This window comes from Salmo salar, chromosome 01 (genome assembly GCF_965601325.2).
Source record: "Salmo salar chromosome 01, fSalSal1, whole genome shotgun sequence".
NCBI classification, from domain to species: domain Eukaryota; kingdom Metazoa; phylum Chordata; class Actinopteri; order Salmoniformes; family Salmonidae; genus Salmo; species Salmo salar.
The window spans coordinates 11,531,028-11,548,514 of NC_138291.1; the positions used below are offsets into that span (position 1 = coordinate 11,531,028).

The 17,487-nt window shown below is 44.9% G+C and overlaps 1 protein-coding gene across 1 annotated transcript in view; it reads right to left on the reverse strand.

Annotated features, from left to right (window-relative positions):
- LOC106612959 (connector enhancer of kinase suppressor of ras 1) overlaps positions 1 to 17,487 on the reverse strand; it is a 101,173-nt gene that overhangs the window by 3,755 nt on the left and 79,931 nt on the right. Inside the window, exons 16-19 of the mRNA XM_045714239.2 lie at positions 6,432 to 6,505; positions 6,099 to 6,169; positions 4,393 to 4,513; positions 3,881 to 4,062 (exon numbers count right to left, since the gene is read on the reverse strand). Of these exons, the coding sequence (XP_045570195.1) occupies positions 3,881 to 4,062; positions 4,393 to 4,513; positions 6,099 to 6,169; positions 6,432 to 6,505 (448 nt within the window). The remainder of the gene's footprint in view (positions 1 to 3,880; positions 4,063 to 4,392; positions 4,514 to 6,098; positions 6,170 to 6,431; positions 6,506 to 17,487) is intronic.

Consider the following 17,487-nt stretch of genomic DNA (forward strand, 5'->3'; position numbering starts at 1 on the left):
CTGTGTGACTGACCAGGTGAATCCAGGTGAAAGCTATGATCCTTTATTGATGTCACTTGTTAAATCCACTTCAATCAGTGTAGATGAAGGGGAGGAGACAGGGTATATTTTCAACCTTGAGAATATTGACACATGGATTGTGTATGTGTGCCATTCAGAGGGTGAATGGGCAAGACAAAAGAGTTAAGTGCCTTTGAACAGGGAATGGTAGTAGGTGCCAGGCACTCCGGTTTGAGTGTGTAAAGAACTGCAACGTTGCTGGGGTTTTCCAAGCTCAACAGCTTCCCGTGTGTATCAAGAATGGTCCACCACCCAAAGGACATCCAGCCAACTTGACACAACTGTGGGAAGCACTGGAGTCAACATGGGCCAGCATCCCTGTGGAACGCTTTCGACACCTTGAAGATTTCATGCCCTGATGAATTGAGGCTGTTCTGAGGGCAAAAGGGGGGAGGGTGCAACTCAATTTTAGGAAGGTGTTCTTAATGTTTTGTACACTCAGTGTAACTGTTCCTTTTCCAACTTTCTAGGCCATGGGGAAAACCACTTGGGGAAAGAGGTCTTCTATCATAGACAACCCAATTTAGAGTAGAACATTGGTTGGCCACACTACTTGGAGAGAGGACACTTGTATGAAAGAACACAATGAAGGGCATAACATCGGTTAAAGAAAGGTGAGACTACCTGTGGACAGAATCCCCATATGGTGCACTTAGAACAATAAATAATTATTTATTACACTTTCATAGCTCTATTCTTAACATAAATACATCTCAAAGCGCTGTAAAGCAACAAAAAACAAGCTATTTAAAAACAACATCACTAATCATCATGATCGACAGTCAAGAGACAGAAGGTTGAGAAAGTTCATGGTTTGAGCGAGGTCAGCGGAGGGAGGAGGAGGTCAAAGGGGCGAGCCGGGAGCAGCACGTTGTCATCACAGTGTTGCCATCCACGCCGTCTGAGGCCTCGTGGTAGGACTCGTAGCTAGATAGCTATTCTTCACTACTACCAAAATGCAGCAGCCCACTTGGATGAGTCTACGGCAATCATGAGGTGCCAGAAAGCACACCACACTTCAATGGTAATTCAGGAGTAGCCTTATATCTTACATGCTGACCACAACGCTCGCGTTACGTGCGCTCGCGTTACGTGCACTCGTGTTACGTGCGCTCGCATTGCAAAATAAATGTACACATCCATGTTATTCAATAATTTCATCCAAACTGCAAGTCCCGCCTCTCCCAACTCCTCATTGGTTTTTAGGAGCATATACCCACGTGGGTGATTGAAAGATGAACTGAGGTCCACACTCCACTCCACTCCACTCCAGTTGGTGGTGGTAATGCACCTTAAAGTTAGTTGCTGACCGCCATATAACGTCCATAGAAGAAGAAGATCCACCATCTTTGGTCTCAACTCTAGGTTTGTAATGGAAAGATGGTTACAGGACTGTGAAACACTGTCCCAATTTCTTACTGTCGGTGCCGAGGGGGTTCATGCTGATTGTACGGAGATTGTGACAGCCAGTTAAATGGCGTCCCTTGACAGGGCAAGAACAAGATGTATGTCAGGAAAAGTGCAGTATTATCATAAGGAGACTTATACTTGGAATAAGGAGGAGGAATGGAAGTTAAAAAAAGAGTCAGAGGAGGTCAGAGAGAGAGAGAGAGAGAAAGAGGGGAAGAGGGTGAACTTGAGTCTGTTAAAAATGGCAGGAAAAAGGGAGATGGTTTGTTAAAGAAAAATGGTAGAAAGTGTAAGCAGAGTGAGTTGAAGACAGGAGGAGAAATGGAAGTGAATGAGGGTGAAGTATCGGAGGTGGTAGGTGCCCGAGGGTTCTCGGATCTCGAGGCTTGCACCGAGGGTCAGGATAAAGATGAGTCTGTGACCGTAGGAGTGAAGTTTTTGGGAGAAGTGGACCCTTGCCCTTTGGCTGATCCATTTGTGGTTTCAGGGCGAGTGAAAACAGAGTTGGGTGCTGTGGAATCGGTGAAGGTAACCAGAAGTGGTCTTGTGATAATTGTTTGTGTTTCTGCTGGTCAGAGGGATCAGGCACTCTGCGTTAAACGAATGGGGGCAAGAGATGAGCATTTCACTGTAAGGTCTACACCTGTTGTATTCGGCGCATGTGACCAATAAAATTTGATTTGATGGGAATAGTTTTGCTCTCAAGAAAAGGGCACCATTGAAAGTGATTACTGGGGTAGCAGTAAATGTGAAAGCTGACAAACTGAAGGGCAAGATTCCCGGTGTTTGTGATGCTCGTTGTTTTGTGCGAAGCAGACAGGGTAGCGTGAGTGATGAAACAGAAGAGGTGTCTGTTCTTTTGAGGTTTGATGTTGAGTCTTTGCCCGACAAAGTGATGTTAGGATAAGTTATCCTGTACAAGCTTTCGTGCTGAATACATTACGTTGTTACAGGTGTCAAGCTTATGGGCATGTGGCAGCAGTGTGTAGGAGGGAGGTTCCTAGGTGTGACAAGTGTGCAGAAGGGCATGAGACAAAGGAATGTGTAGCATTGGGGAAAGTATGTGTGTTAATTGTAGAGGTGCCCATGGGGCTGGGGATCAGAAATGTCCCGCGCGAGAGAGGCAGGTTGAGGCTCCCAGGGTTAGAGTAGAAGTAGTTGTCATATGCTGAGGCAGTGAAGAAAGTAGAGGAAGATGGGTCAAGGGGAGGGATCCTGAGAGGAGTGGTGTGAATAGTAGATCTGTACCAATACAGAGGGTAAAACCAACAAGTGATATATGTTTCAGTAAGATTGGATTTATAGCAATGGTTATCTGTACTGCAGGGATGGAATGTAAGTTGCAGAAAATGTAGGATGTGGTGGCAGCTGCAGAGAGGTATGTGGGTGTGCAAGACTTAACATCAGAAGAGTTACAGGGTGTATTAAGTGGTGGTGTCCCATCCTTTCAGGCTGTTGGCCTGAAGTAGGACTAAATTGATTTAAATAGTGGAGTATGGTGTTTATTTATTTTGTATTTTATTTTTAGTGAGTGTAGTGTTAGATGGTAGGGTATTTGTTAATTTTAGCTTTTTTTTTCAAGCAAAGTATAAGGGAGTTGGCAGTCTAGTAGGTGGCGGTTGGTAATGCAACATTATTGGATGCCAACTGCTGTTAAACCTCATCGAAGAAGAAGACTGAAGGAGGAGATATTACTAGAAACTAACTAACCTTTGTTCTGTGGATTCATTATCGGAGTAGAGGACCATGTGCATTTCAGGTAAAATAACAACCCAATGTTTATATCCCAGGACAAATGAGTTAGCAACAGCAAGCTAGCTAAACGGCCATGAATGTTTCATGCGTTTCGACCTGTCCCCAAATGAATATAGGTAGTTCAGAGTTCGTTTTGATATTTCAACCTGAGCGTCCTGATCGCGTCTGGTGTGGATGGACAAAATCAACATGCTCGCGATGGCACGAGCGTGCCTGGTCTAGTCAGCATGTTAGTCCTCCATACGGTCATGGTCATCTGTCATCTCTGTACACCACTGCCTCAGGGCTTCTTCTCTATCCTCAACCTCTGGACAGTTGGCATAAGTGAATCAAAACGTTGCATGCTAGCCAGCTAACATTAGCTAGCTAGCCAAAAACCAACCGTCAACTTCAGTCTTGAAAACGTGCTGGATTCAAACTATAATAAGCTAAATCAATAGTTCATTCATAAAACAAAAAGTTAGTAGGGAAAAATTCTATAAAAACAATTCATTATTTACAAATATTAACAAAATGTACAGGAGCGCTCTGCCTTGGTGACCTCAAGGCACCATGGCAACCAATACAATATGAGGTCACATAAGTAGCACACTTAAGCAAAAGGAGGGACACTGCATAGTTGGAGAGGCTTTAAGCTCTGAGGCTTGACCCTAACCTTGAGTGTGCTCTGCAGCGCGCGGAGCGTGTGGGCCTTCTCGTTGATGACCGGGTTCTTGTTGCGCCGGATGAAGGACTTTCGGAAGTGGTCTTGGGTCTGTGGCTGCTTGCTGCCGATCAGGGACACGCCGCCCTCCTTCAGTCCGTGGAACAGCACGTCCATCTCATCCTCTGGAGCTCCTGGTGGGAGGGGGACAGAGGAAGGGAGGGGGGAAAGAGAGCGAGAGAGGTTGAGAGAGGGAGAGAAAGATGTGGCTGTAATTGTATGTTTGTATGCATTGTATGTTTTCAAGATTTCCACACCAATAAAACTTAGACATGTTATTATTGCTAATGGCATATTTGAAATATTGGGGAAAGACAGGCAGACAACATGGAAGGAAGAGACAGGTGAATCCCCCAGGACATTGGAGCAATCTGGGAAAAATTAAATAGATGATCAGCTAATTGACTTCCCCTATATGACTCTTCTGTCACCTTGTGGTGAAACAGAGAAGTGTTCTACTGTACCTGGGATTTTGCTGAGCCCTGTGGGTGGAGCGGGAACCTGAACCTTGTTCTTCTTCTCTTTCTCCTCCTTCTCTTTCTCTTTCTCTTTCCTGGCCCGAGGCAGTGTGTTGGACAGGGTTTTCTGGTGTCCAACAAACACAACATATTAGATTAGTATGGAACCTCACAAAACAACATATTAGATTAGTATGGAACCTCACTAAACAACATATTAGATTAGTATGGAACCTCACTAAAAAACATAATAGATTAGTATGGAACCTCACAAAACAACATATTAGATTAGTATGGAACCTCACAAAACAACATATTAGATTAGTATGGAACCTCACTAAACAACATATTAGATTAGTATGGAACCTCACAAAACAACATATTAGATTAGTATGGAACCTCACTAAACAACATATTAGATTAGTATGGAACCTCACTAAACAACATATTAGATTAGTATGGAACCTCACTAAACAACATATTAGATTAGTATGGAACCTCACTAAACAACATATTAGATTAGTATGGAACCTCACAAAACAACATATTAGATTAGTATGGAACCTCACTAAACAACATATTAGATTAGTATGGAACCTCACTAAACAACATATTAGATTAGTATGGAACCTCACTAATCAACATAATAGATTAGTATGGAACCTCACTAAACAACATATTAGATTAGCATGGAACCTCACTAAACATATTAGATTAGCATGGAACCTCACTAAACAACATATTAGATTAGTATGGAACCTCACTAAACAACATATTAGATTCGTATGGAACCTCACTAAACAACATATTAGATTCGTATGGAACCTCACTAAACAACATATTAGATTAGTATGGAACCTCACTAAACAACATATTAGATTATTATGGAACCTCACTAAACAACATATTAGATTATTATGGAACCTCACTAAACAACATATTAGATTAGTATGGAACCTCGCTAAACAACATATTAGATTAGTATGGAACCTCGCTAAACAACATTATAGATTAGTATGGAACCTCACTAAACAACATATTAGATTCGTATGGAACCTCACTAAACAACATATTAGATTAGTATGGAACCTCACTAAACAACATATTAGATTAGTATGGAACCTCACTAATCAACATATTAGATTAGTATGGAACCTCACTAAACAACATATTAGATTAGTATGGAACCTCACTAATCAATATATTAGATTAGTATGGAACCTCACTAAACAACATATTAGATTAGTATGGAACCTCACTAAACAACATATTAGATTAGCATGGAACCTCACTAATCAACATATTAGATTAGTATGGAACCTTGCTTTTTTATGAGTGAACAGAAAGAGGGGACGGCGAGAGAGAGAAAGAGAGCAAAAGAGAGGGAGCAGGTGCCGCAGACTAGAGCAATCTGCCTTGGACATTTACTCTACAGCATAGTTTTTCTACCAGGACAAACTAAGGGGCCCTATAGGCATGAGTCAGTTAAGAAGACATTGTAATTTACCGGTACAATGATGGCCTGGCAAGAGGGGTAATAAATAAAATACAATAATATAGTACATTATAAGACAGACATCACAGTATGAAAGGACAGAGACACTTGTTATTCACACCGAGAGAGAGAGAGAGAGAGAGAGAGAGAGAGAGAGAGAGAGAGAGAGAGAGAGAGAGAGAGAGAGAAAGAGTGTGTGTGGTGTGTCTCTCCTCACCGTGTAGATCTTGTTTCTGCGTGGTGAAGGAGTAGACCCCTCATCCTCAGACTCCGTCTCACTGTAACACTCTGTCCACAAAGACACAATCAACCTTATCATTAAAACTTCCGCTTGTCCAGACCTGTTGTTCTAGTTTGCAACACATTTGGATGGTTACCCAGACACAGACGAGAATCTCCATTGAAACGTGTTAGTCCAGGAGGAGTAGGCTGGGAAACGAGCTTGTAAATGTATTTTTGATTTTGCTACTATCAAGGACAACAATAAGAAGAAAAATGGTGATGAAATACATAATTATCCCATCAAATCTCATGAAGAAAAAAATTCTACCCTCTTCGCTGTCTGGTGGTCCTTTGTGGAACTTCTTGTGTTTCTGTATGGCTGTGATCAGACAGTTGATCCACCTGCAGAGGAAAAGACAGTGTTCACTCAAGGGCCTATATTTTTTTTATTTCACCTTTATTTAACCAGGTAGGCCAGTTGAGATCAAGTTCTCATTTACAACTGCGACCTGGCCAAGATAAAGCAAAGCAGTGCGACAAAAACAACACAGAGTTACACATGGGATAAACAAACATACAGTCAATAACACAATAGAAAAATCTATATACAGTGTGTGCAAGATTAGGGATGTAGAAGATTAGGGAAGTAAGGCAATAAATAGGCCATAGAGGCGAAATAATTACAATTTACAATTAACACTGGAGTGATAGATGTGCAGATGATGATATGCAAGTAGAGATACTGGGGTGCAAAAGAGCAAGAGGATAAATAACAATGTGGGGATGAGGTAGTTGGGTGGGCTATTTACAGATTGGCTGTGTACAGGTACAGTGATCGGTAAGCTGCTCTGACAGCTGATTCTTAAAGTTAGAGAGGGAGATATAAGACTTTTTGCAATTCGTTCCAGTCATTGGCAGCAGAGAACTGGAAGGAAAGGCAGCCAAAGTAAGTGTTGGCTTTGGGGGTGACCAGTGAAATATACCTGTTGGAATGCGTGCTATGGGTGGGTGTTGCTATGGTGACCAGTGAGCTGAGATAAGGCGGGGCTTTACCTTACCTAGCAAAGACTTATAGATGACCTGGAGCCAGTGGGTTTGGTGATGAATATGTAGCGAGGGCCAGCCAACGAGAGCATACAGGTCGCAGTGGTGGGTAGTGTATGGGGCTTTGGTGACAAAACAGAGGGCACTGTGATAGACTGCATCCAATTTGCTGAGTAGAGTGTTGGAGGCTATTTTGTAAATGACATCGCCGAAGTCAAGGATCGGTAGGATAGTCAGTTTTACAAGGGTATGTTTGGCAGCATGAGTGAAGGAGGCTTTGTTACGAAATAGGAAGCCGATTCTAGATTTAATTTTGGATCGGAGATGCTTATTGTGAGTCTGGAAGGAGAGTTTGCAGTCTAACCAGACTCCTAGGTATTTGTAGTTGTCAACATATTCTAAGTCAGAACCGTCCAGAGTAGTGATGCTAGTTGGGTGGGCGGGTGCGGGCAGCGATCAGTTGAAGAGCATGCATTTAGTTTTACTAGCATTTAAAAGCAGTTGGAGGCCACGGAAGGAGTGTTGTATGGCAGTGTAGCTCGTTTGGAGGTTTGTTAACACAGTGTCCTAAGAAGGGCCAGAAGTATACAGAATGGTGTCGTCTGCGTAGAGGTGGATCAGAGACTCACCAGCAGCAAGAGCGACATCATTGATGTACACTGAGAAAAGAGTCGGCCCGAGAATTGAACCCCGTGGCACCCCCATAGAGACTGCTAGAGGTCCAGACAACAGGCCCTCCGATTTGACACACTGAACTCTATCAGAGAAGTAGTTGGTGAACCAGGCAAGGCAATCATTTGAGAAACCAAGGCTATTGAGTCTGCCGATAAGAATACGGTGAGAGTCGAAAGACTTGGCCAGGTCGATGAAGACAGCTGCACAGTATTGTCTTTTATCAGTGGCGATTATGACATCGTTTAGGACCTTGAGCGTGGTTGAGGTGCACCCATGGCCAGCTCGGAAACCAGATTGCATAGTGGAGAAGGTACGGTGGGATTCGAAATGGTCGGTGATCTGTTTGTTAACTTGGCTGTCGAAGATTTTAGAATGGCAGTGCAGGATGGATATAGGTCTATAACAGTTTGGGTCTAGAGTGTCTCCCCCTTTGAAGAGGGGGATGACTGCAGCAGCTTTCCAATCTTTGGGGATCTCAGGGGTTGCAACAATTTTGGCGGATAATTTTAGAAAGAGAGGGTCCAGATTTTGCAGCTCTTTCAGAACATCAGCTGTCTGGATTTGGGTGAAGGAGAAGCTGTTGGGTAGGGGTAGCCAGGTAGAAAGCATGGCCAGGCGTAGAAAAATGCGTTTTGAAATGATCGATTATCGTAGATTTATCGGTGGTGACAGTGTTTCCTAGCCTCAGTGGGCAGCTGGGAGGAGGTGCTTTTATTCTCCATGGACTTTACAGTGTCCGAAAACTTTTTGGAATTAGTGCTACAGGATGCAAATTTCTGTTTGCAAAAGCTAGCCTTTGCTTTCCTAACTGACTGTGTATATTGGTTCCTGACTTCCCTGAAAAGTTGCATATCGCGGGGGCCATTCGATGCTAATGCAGAACGCCACAGGATGTATTTGTACTGGTCAAGGGAGGTCAAGTCTGAGGTGAACCATGGGCTATATCGGTTCTTAGTTTACATTTTTTGAATGGGGCAAGCTTATTTAAGATTGTGAGGAAAGCACTTTAAAGAGCAACCAGGCATCCTCTACTGACGGGATGAGGTAAATATCCTTCCAGGATACCAGGGCCAGGTCGATTAGAAAGGTCCTGCTCGCTGAAGTGTTTTAGGGAGCGTTTGACAGTGATGAGGGGTGGTTGTTTGACCGCGGACCCATTACGCACACAAGCAATGAGGCAGTGATCGCTGAGATCCTGGTTGAAGACAGCAGACGTGTATTTAGAGGGTAAGTTGGTCAGGATGATATCTAAGAGGGTGCCCATGGTTACGGATTTAGGGTTGTACCTGGTAGGTTCCTTGATAATTTGTGTGAGATTGAGGACACCTAGTTTAGATTGTAGGACAGTCGGGGTGTTAAGCATATCCCAGTTTAGGTCACCTAACAGTACGAACTCTGAAGATGGATGGGGGGGGGGGGGGGCAATCAATTCACATATGGTGTCCAGGGCACAGCTGGAGGCTGGGGGGGGGGGGGGGGTCTATAACAAGTGGCAACGGTGAGAGACTTGTTTCTGGAAAGGTGGATTTTTAAAAGCAGAAGCTCGAATTGTTTGGGCACAGACCTGGATAGTATGACAGAACTCTGCAGGCTATCTCTGCAGTAGATTGCAACTCCTCCCCCTTGGGCAGTTCTATCTTGTCAGAAAATGTTGTAGCTGGGGATGGAAATTTCAGGATTTTTGTGGCCTTCCTAAGCCAGGATTCAGACACGGCTAGGACATCAGGGTTGGCGGAGTGTGTTAAAGCAGTGACTAAAACATACTTAGGGAGGAGGCTTCTAATGTTAACATGCATGAAACCAAGGCTTTTACGGTTACAGAAGTCAACAAATGAGAGTGCCTGTGGAATGGGAGTGGTGCTGGGGGCTACAGGGCCTGGGTTAACCTCTACATCACCAGAGGAACATAGAAGGAGTAGGATAAGGATACGGCTAAAGGCTATAAGAACTGGTCGTCTAGTGCGTTCGGAACAGAGAGTAAAAGGAGCAGATTTCTGGGCGTGGAAGAATAGATTCAAGGCATAATGTACAGACAAGGGTATGGTAGGATGTGAGTACAGTGGAGGTAAACCTAGGCATTGAGTGATGAGAGGTTTTGTCTCTAGAGGCACCATTTAAGCCAGGTGAGGACACCGCATGTGTGGGGGGTGGAACAAAAGGGCTATCTAAGGCATATTGGGCAGGGCTGGGGGCTCTACAGTGAAATAAGACAATCACTAACCAAAACAGCAATAGACAAGGCATATTGACATTAGGGAGGCATGTGTAGCCGAGCCGAGTGATCAAAGGGTCCAATGAGTAGCAATAGGTGAGTCAGGAGGCCGATTCAGTAGTCGCTATTATGCTAGGCGAGCTGGAGATACGGTGATTCAGACAGCTAGCGGACCGTGGCTTGCAGATAGGCCTTCGGCGACGTCGCAACGGAAGAGCCAGTTGAGACCACCTCGGACCATTACGTCGGCAGACCAGTCGTGATGGATCGGCGGGGCTCCATGTCGGCAGTAAAGGGATCAGGCCAATTGGCAAAAGAGGTATTGTAGCCCAAGAAATTAGCTGGTGGACCTCTTTGGCTAGCCGGGAGATGGGCCTAGCTCAAGGCTAACTGGTGCTTGCTTCGGGACAGAGACGTTAGCCAGGAGTAGCCACTCGGATTGCAGCTAGCTAGCTGCGATTCTCCGGTGTAAAGGTTCAGAGCTTGCAGTAGGAATCCGGAGATGTGGTAGAGAAAAAGCAGTCCAATATGCTCTGGGTTGATATTGCGCTGTGCAGACTGGCAGGTATTGAATGAGCTGAGGCTGGCTGGTGTCCGACTTAACGGTGAAGACCCCTAGCAGTGGCTAACTGACTATTAGCTAATAGCTAGTTAGCAGGCTAGCTACTGATGGGGGTTCCGGTTCTAAAGTATAAAATAGCAGATCCGTACCACATTGGGTGAGGCGGGTTGCAGGAGAGTATATTCAGTCCAAAGATGCAAAGTGAGATTAAAATATATACGAAATATATACGGAAAGAAATGAGGACAACGATATTTACACGGGACAAGTCAAAACACACGTCCGACTGCTACGCCATCTTGGAAAAGCTTCATAAAGCTAGTAGGAGTTCTGATCTAGGATCAGTTTCGCCTTGTAGATCATAATGAATAAGATTACATGGATCTTATCCTAGATCTGCACTTAGAACATAAAATCTTTACTTTCAACTGGAACAACCCTTGTACTATGTAATTCTCTGCCCGTTTCTGTAGTTCTGACAAACCAACACTAGGTGGCAGCATAGACTATAATATATGCTCAGTAGTCAGTACTCTTGAAGTAGCCTACCTCGCTTTACCTCACCTGAAACTATCAGTGGCCCGCCAACAAACTGTCACCTGCCCGCTAACAAACTATCAGTGGCCCGTCAACAAACTGTCAGTGGCCCGTCAACAAACTGTCAGTGGCCTGTCAACAAACTATCAGTGGCCTGTCAACAAACTATCAGTGGCCTGTCAACAAACTATCAGTGGCCTGTCAACAAACTATCAGTGGCCTGTCAACAAACTGTCACCTGCCCGCTAACAAACTGTCAGTGGCCTGTCAACAAACTATCAGTGGCCTGTCAACAAACTATCAGTGGCCTGTCAACAAACTGTCAGTGGCCTGTCAACAAACTGTCAGTGGCCTGTCAACAAACTGTCAGTGGCCTGTCAACAAACTATCAGTGGCCTGTCAACAAACTATCAGTGGCCTGTCAACAAACTATCAGTGGCCTGTCAACAAACTATCAGTGGCCTGTCAACAAACTATCAGTGGCCTGTCAACAAACTATCAGTGGCCTGTCAACAAACTATCAGTGGCCTGTCAACAAACTATCAGTGGCCTGTCAACAAACTATCAGTGGCCTGTCAACAAACTATCAGTGGCCTGTCAACAAACTATCAGTGGCCTGTCAACAAACTGTCAGTGGCCTGTCAACAAACTATCAGTGGCCTGTCAACAAACTATCAGTGGCCTGTCAACAAACTATCAGTGGCCTGTGTGGTAGAGATAATGCCACTGCCTTAAAATGTGTGCATTTGTATTTGTGGGAGAGAGAGAAAGAGGGAGAAAGAGAAGACCAGATCGTGGTACACAGACAGAGACAACATATCTGTATAACGTTTCAGAGCCAGACAGAGACCGCAATGGAGAGATTCAGTCGAGTGTTGTCTCCATCACACAGCTGTGGTGTGTGTGTGGTGTGCGTATGGTGTGTGTGGTATGTGTATGGTGTGTGTGGTATGTGTATGGTGTGTGTGGTATGTGTATGGTGTGTGTGGTATGTGTATGGTGTGTGTGGTGTGTGTATGGTGTGTGTGGTGTGTATGGTGTGTGTGGTGTGTGTGGTGTGCGTATGGTGTGTGTGGTATGTGTATGGTGTGTGTGGTGTGTGTATGGTGTGTGTGGTATGTGTATGGTGTGTGTATGGTGTGTGTATGGTGTGTGTGGTATGTGTATGGTGTGTATGGTGTGCGTATGGTGTGTGTGGTGTGTGTGGTATGTGTATGGTGTGTGTGGTATGTGTATGGTGTGTGTGGTATGTGTATGGTGTGTGTGGTGTGTGTATGGTGTGTGTGTGGTGTGCGTATGGTGTGTGTGGTGTGTGTATGGTGTGTGTGGTGTGCGTATGGTGTGTGTGGTATGTGTATGGTGTGTGTATGGTGTGTGTGGTATGTGTATGGTGTGTGTGGTATGTGTATGGTGTGTGTGGTGTGTGTATGGTATGTGTATGGTGTGTGTGGTATGTGTATGGTGTGTATGGTGTGTATGGTGTGTGTGGTATGTGTATGGTGTGTGTGGTATGTGTGTGGTGTGTGTGTGGTGTGTGTGGTATGTGTGTGGTATGTGTATGGTGTGTATGGTGTGTGTGGTATGTGTATGGTGTGTGTGGTATGTGTGTGGTGTGTGTGGTATGTGTGGTATGTGTGTGGTATGTGTATAGTGTGTGTGGTATGTGTATGGTGTGTGTGGTATGTGTGTGGGGTATGTGTGTGGTATGTGTGTGGGGTATGTGTGTGGTATGTGTATGGTGTGTGTGGTATGTGTGGTATGTGTATGGTGTGTGTGGTATGTGTCTGGTGTGTGTGGTATGTGTATGGTGTGTGTGGTATGTGTGGTATGTGGTGTCAAACAACAACAGACATTATTCTATCATAATGTTCTAGTATATTCAAATCACTGGGACGTCTCGGTCATCGTTTCTATGGGGAATCCTCGGTTGTGTATTTCCTGCCAGGCTTTCTTATATTAATCATTGAAATATGCAGGAGGCCTGTAGGGAAGAGAACAGCGTATGCGTATGTGTGTGTGTGTGTGTGTGTGTGTGTGTGTGTGTGTATTAGCAGTGTATATTGGAACTAGGAGTTGGAACCCAAAGTTATTTTCCAATCTGAACAGAACAATGATATTTTTTCATTCCGTTCCACTGTTCCGACCAGCTAAATACAATTCTGAACCGGTTCGAACCCCGAAAAAAGTACTGGTTTATATCATTCCTTTCTGTTCCGTTTTAAACCTCTGAAATCTATTTTTTTTTGTTACATTTAGCTCGACATTAAATTCCTTCACCAATCATGCAGTGTGGATAGAGCAATGGACCGTGCAAACTATAGTTCACTGAGTTGTTTACATGTGTGATGGAAAGACAAGTGTAGGGTGCGAGAGGCAACTGAAATTTTGCGGGTGAGGATCCGCTATTGGCTCTTTGAATTGTCAATAGAAGTCGATAGATAGCATTTTGCTGTTGCCACGATAACGTCACAGCACCAATTTGCCTGGCTGCGGTACAGCTGCGGTCCCCAACGTAGCATTTTTCAGCTGGCAGGCAGACACTGGAAGAAGTTTCTGAGTGACAGAGGGAGGGCTTTGCATAGGTGCTTTGTTGCAAGATGGCGCCGACAGAGATGGTCACCTCGCTTCGAGTCCTTAGGAAACTATGCAGTATTTTGTTTTTTTCATCTATTATTTCTTAAATTGTTAGCCCAGAAAATCTTAAGTGTTATTACATACAGCCGGGAATAACTATTGCATATAAGAGCGACGTCAACTCACCAACATTACGACCAGAAATATGACTTTCCTGAAGCAGATCGTTTGTTCGGGCCATTGGATCTAATCCCAGAGGCCGAACCAAAACAACACCGCCACAGAAGGGTAGACGGAGCGGCCTCCTGGTCAGACTTCAGAGGCGTACACACCACCCACCGCTTCCGAGTATATTACTCGCCAATGTTCAGTCTCTAGACAACAAGGTGGACGAAATTAGGGAAAGGGTTGCCTTCCAGAGAGACATCAGAGATTGTAACATTCTCTGTTCACGGAAACATGGCTCTCTCGGGATATGTTGTCGGAGTCTGTACAGCCACCGGGTTTCTTCATGCGTCGCTCCGACAGAAATAAACATCTCTCTGGGAAGAAGAAGGGCGGGGGTGTATGCTTCATGATTAACGACTCATGGTGTAATAACAACATACAGGAACGCAAGTCCTTTTGATCACCTGACCTAGAATTCCTTACAATCAAATGCCGAACACATTATCTCCCAAGAGAATTCTCTTCGATTATAGTCACAGCTGTGTGTATACCCCCCCCCCCCCAAGGAACTTCACTGGACTCTATGTAAACTGGAAACCATATATCCTGATGCTGCATTTATTGTAGCTGGAGATTTTAACAAAGCTAACTTGAGAACAGGGCTACCTAAATTGTATCAGCACATTGACTGTAGCACGCGAGCATGCAATACACTGGACCACTGCTACTCTAACTTTAGAGATGCATACAAGGCCCTCCCCCGCCCGACCACAACTCCATTTTGCTCCTACCATCCTACAGGCAGAAACTCAAAACAGTATGTACCCTTGACTAGAACCATTCAACGCTGGTCTGACCAATCGGAATCCACGCTTCAAGATTGTTTTGACCACGCGGACTGGAAAATGTTCCGGGAAGCCTCAGAGAATAACATACATTTCTACGCTGACTCGGTGAGTGAGTTTATAAGGAACTGCATAGGAGATGTTGTACCCACTGTGACTATTAAAACCTACCCTAACCAGAAACAGTGGATAGATGGCAGCATTCGCGCTGAAAGAGCGAACCACCACATTCAACCATGTTAAGATGACTAGGAATATGGCTGAATGTAAACAGTGTAGTTATTCCTTCCGCAAGGCAATCAAACAAGCGAAATGTCGGTATAGGGACGAGGTGGAGTCGCAATTCAATGGCTCAGACACAAGACTTATGTGGCAGGGTCTACAGACAATCACGGACTACAAAAAGAAAACCAGCCATGTCACGGACACCGACGTCTTGCTTCCAGACAAACTAAAACATCTTCTTTGCCCGCTTTGAGGATAATACAGTGCCACCAATGTGGCCTGCTACCAAAGACTGCGGCCCCCCCTCTCCTTCTCCGTGGCCGACGTAAGACATTTAAACGTGTTAACCCTTGCAAGGCTGCTGGCCCAGATGGCACCCCTAGCTTCGTCCTCAGAGCATGCGCAGACCAGCTGGCTGGTGTGTTTACAGACATATTCAATCGCTCCCTATCCCAGTCTGCTGTCCCCACATGCTTCAAGATGGCCACCATTGTTCCTGTACCCAAGAAGGCAACGATAACTGAACTAAATGACTATCGCCCCGTAGCACTCACTTCTGTCATCATGAAGTGCTTTGAGAGACTAGTCAAGGATCATATCACTTCCACCTTACCTGCCACCCTAGCTAGACCCACTTAAATTTGCTTACCACCCCAATAGGTCCACAGACTATGCAATCACCATCACACTGCACACTGCCCTATTCCATCTGGACAAGAGGAATACCTATGTAAGAATGCTGTTAATTGACTACAGCTCAGCATTCAGCACCATAGTAGCCTCCAAGCTCATCATTAAGCTTGAGGCCCTGGGTCTCAACCCTGCCCTGTGCAATTGGGTCCTGGACGTCCTGATGGGCCACCCCCAGGTGGTGATGGTAGGAAACAACATCTACACTCTGCTGATCCTCAACACTGGGTGCGTGCTCAGCCCTCTCCTGTACTCCCTGTTCACCCATGACTGCACGGCCATGCACACCTCCAACTCAATCATCAAGTTTGCAGACGACTCAACAGTAGTGGGCTTGATTACCAACAACGACGAGACGGCCTACAGGGAGGAGGTGAAGGCACTCAGAGTATGGTGTCAGGAAAACAATCTCACACTCAACGTCAACAAAACAAAGGAGATGATCGTGGACTTCAGGAAACAGCAGAGGGAGCACCCCCTATCCACATCGACTGGACAGTAGTGGAGAAGGTTGGAAGTTAACTTCCTTAGTGTACACATCACAGACAAACTGAAATGGTCTACCCACACAGACAGTGAGGTGAAGAAGGCGCAACAGCGCCTCTTCAACCTCAGGAGGCTGAAGAAATTTGGCTTGTCATCTAAAACCCTCACAAACTTTTACAGATGCACAATTGAGAGCACCCTGTCGGGCTGTATCGCCACCTGGTACGGCAACTGCACCATCCTCAACCGCAAGGCTCTCCAGAGGGTGGTGCGGTCTGCACAATGCATCACCAGGGGCAAACTACCTGCCCTCCAGGACACCTACAGCACCCGATGTCACAGGAAGGCCAAAAAGATAATCAAGGACAAAAACCACCCGAGCCACTGCCTGTTCACCCCACTACCATCCAGGAGACGAGGTCAGTACAGGTGCATCAAAACTGGGACCGAGAGACAGCTTCTATCTCAAGGCCATCAGACAGTTAAACAGCCATCACTAACACAGAGAGGCTGTTGCCTACATACAGACTCAAATCATTAGCCAATTTAATAAATGGATCACTAGTCACTTAAAAAATGACACTTTATTAATGTTTACATACAGTGGGGCAAAAAAGTATTTAGTCAGCCACCAATTGTGCAAGTTCTCCCACTTAAAAAGATGAAAGAGGCCTATAATTTTCATCATAGGTACACTTCAACTATGACAGACAAAATGAGAAAAGAAAATCCAGAAAATCACATTGTAGGATTTGTAATGAATTTATTTGCAAATTATGGTGGAAAATAAGTATTTGGTGAATAACAAAAGTTTATCTCAATACTTTGTTATATACCCTTTGTTGGCAATGACACAGGTTAAACGTTTTCTGTAAGTCTTCACAAGGTTTTCACACACTGTTGCTGGTATTTTGGCCCATTCCTCCATGCAGATCTCCTCTAGAGCAGTGATGTTTTGGGGCTGTCGCTGGGCAACACGGACTTTCAACTCCCTCCAAAGATTTTCTATGGGGTTGAGATCTGGAGACTGGCTAGGCCACTCCAGGACCTTGAAATGCTTCTTACGAAGCCACTCCTTCGTTGCCCGGGCGGTGTGTTTGGGATCATTGTCATGCTGAAAGACCCAGCCACGTTTCATCTTCAATGCCCTTGCTGATGGAAGGAGGTTTTCACTCAAAATCTCACGATACATAGCCCCATTCATTCTTTCCTTTACACGGATCAGTCGTCCTGGTCCCTTTGCAGAAAAACAGCCCCAAAGCATGATGTCTCCACCCCCATGCTTCACAGTAGGTATGGTGTTCTTTGGATGCAACTCAGCATTCTTTGTCCTCCAAACACGACGAGTTGAGTTTTTACCAAAAAG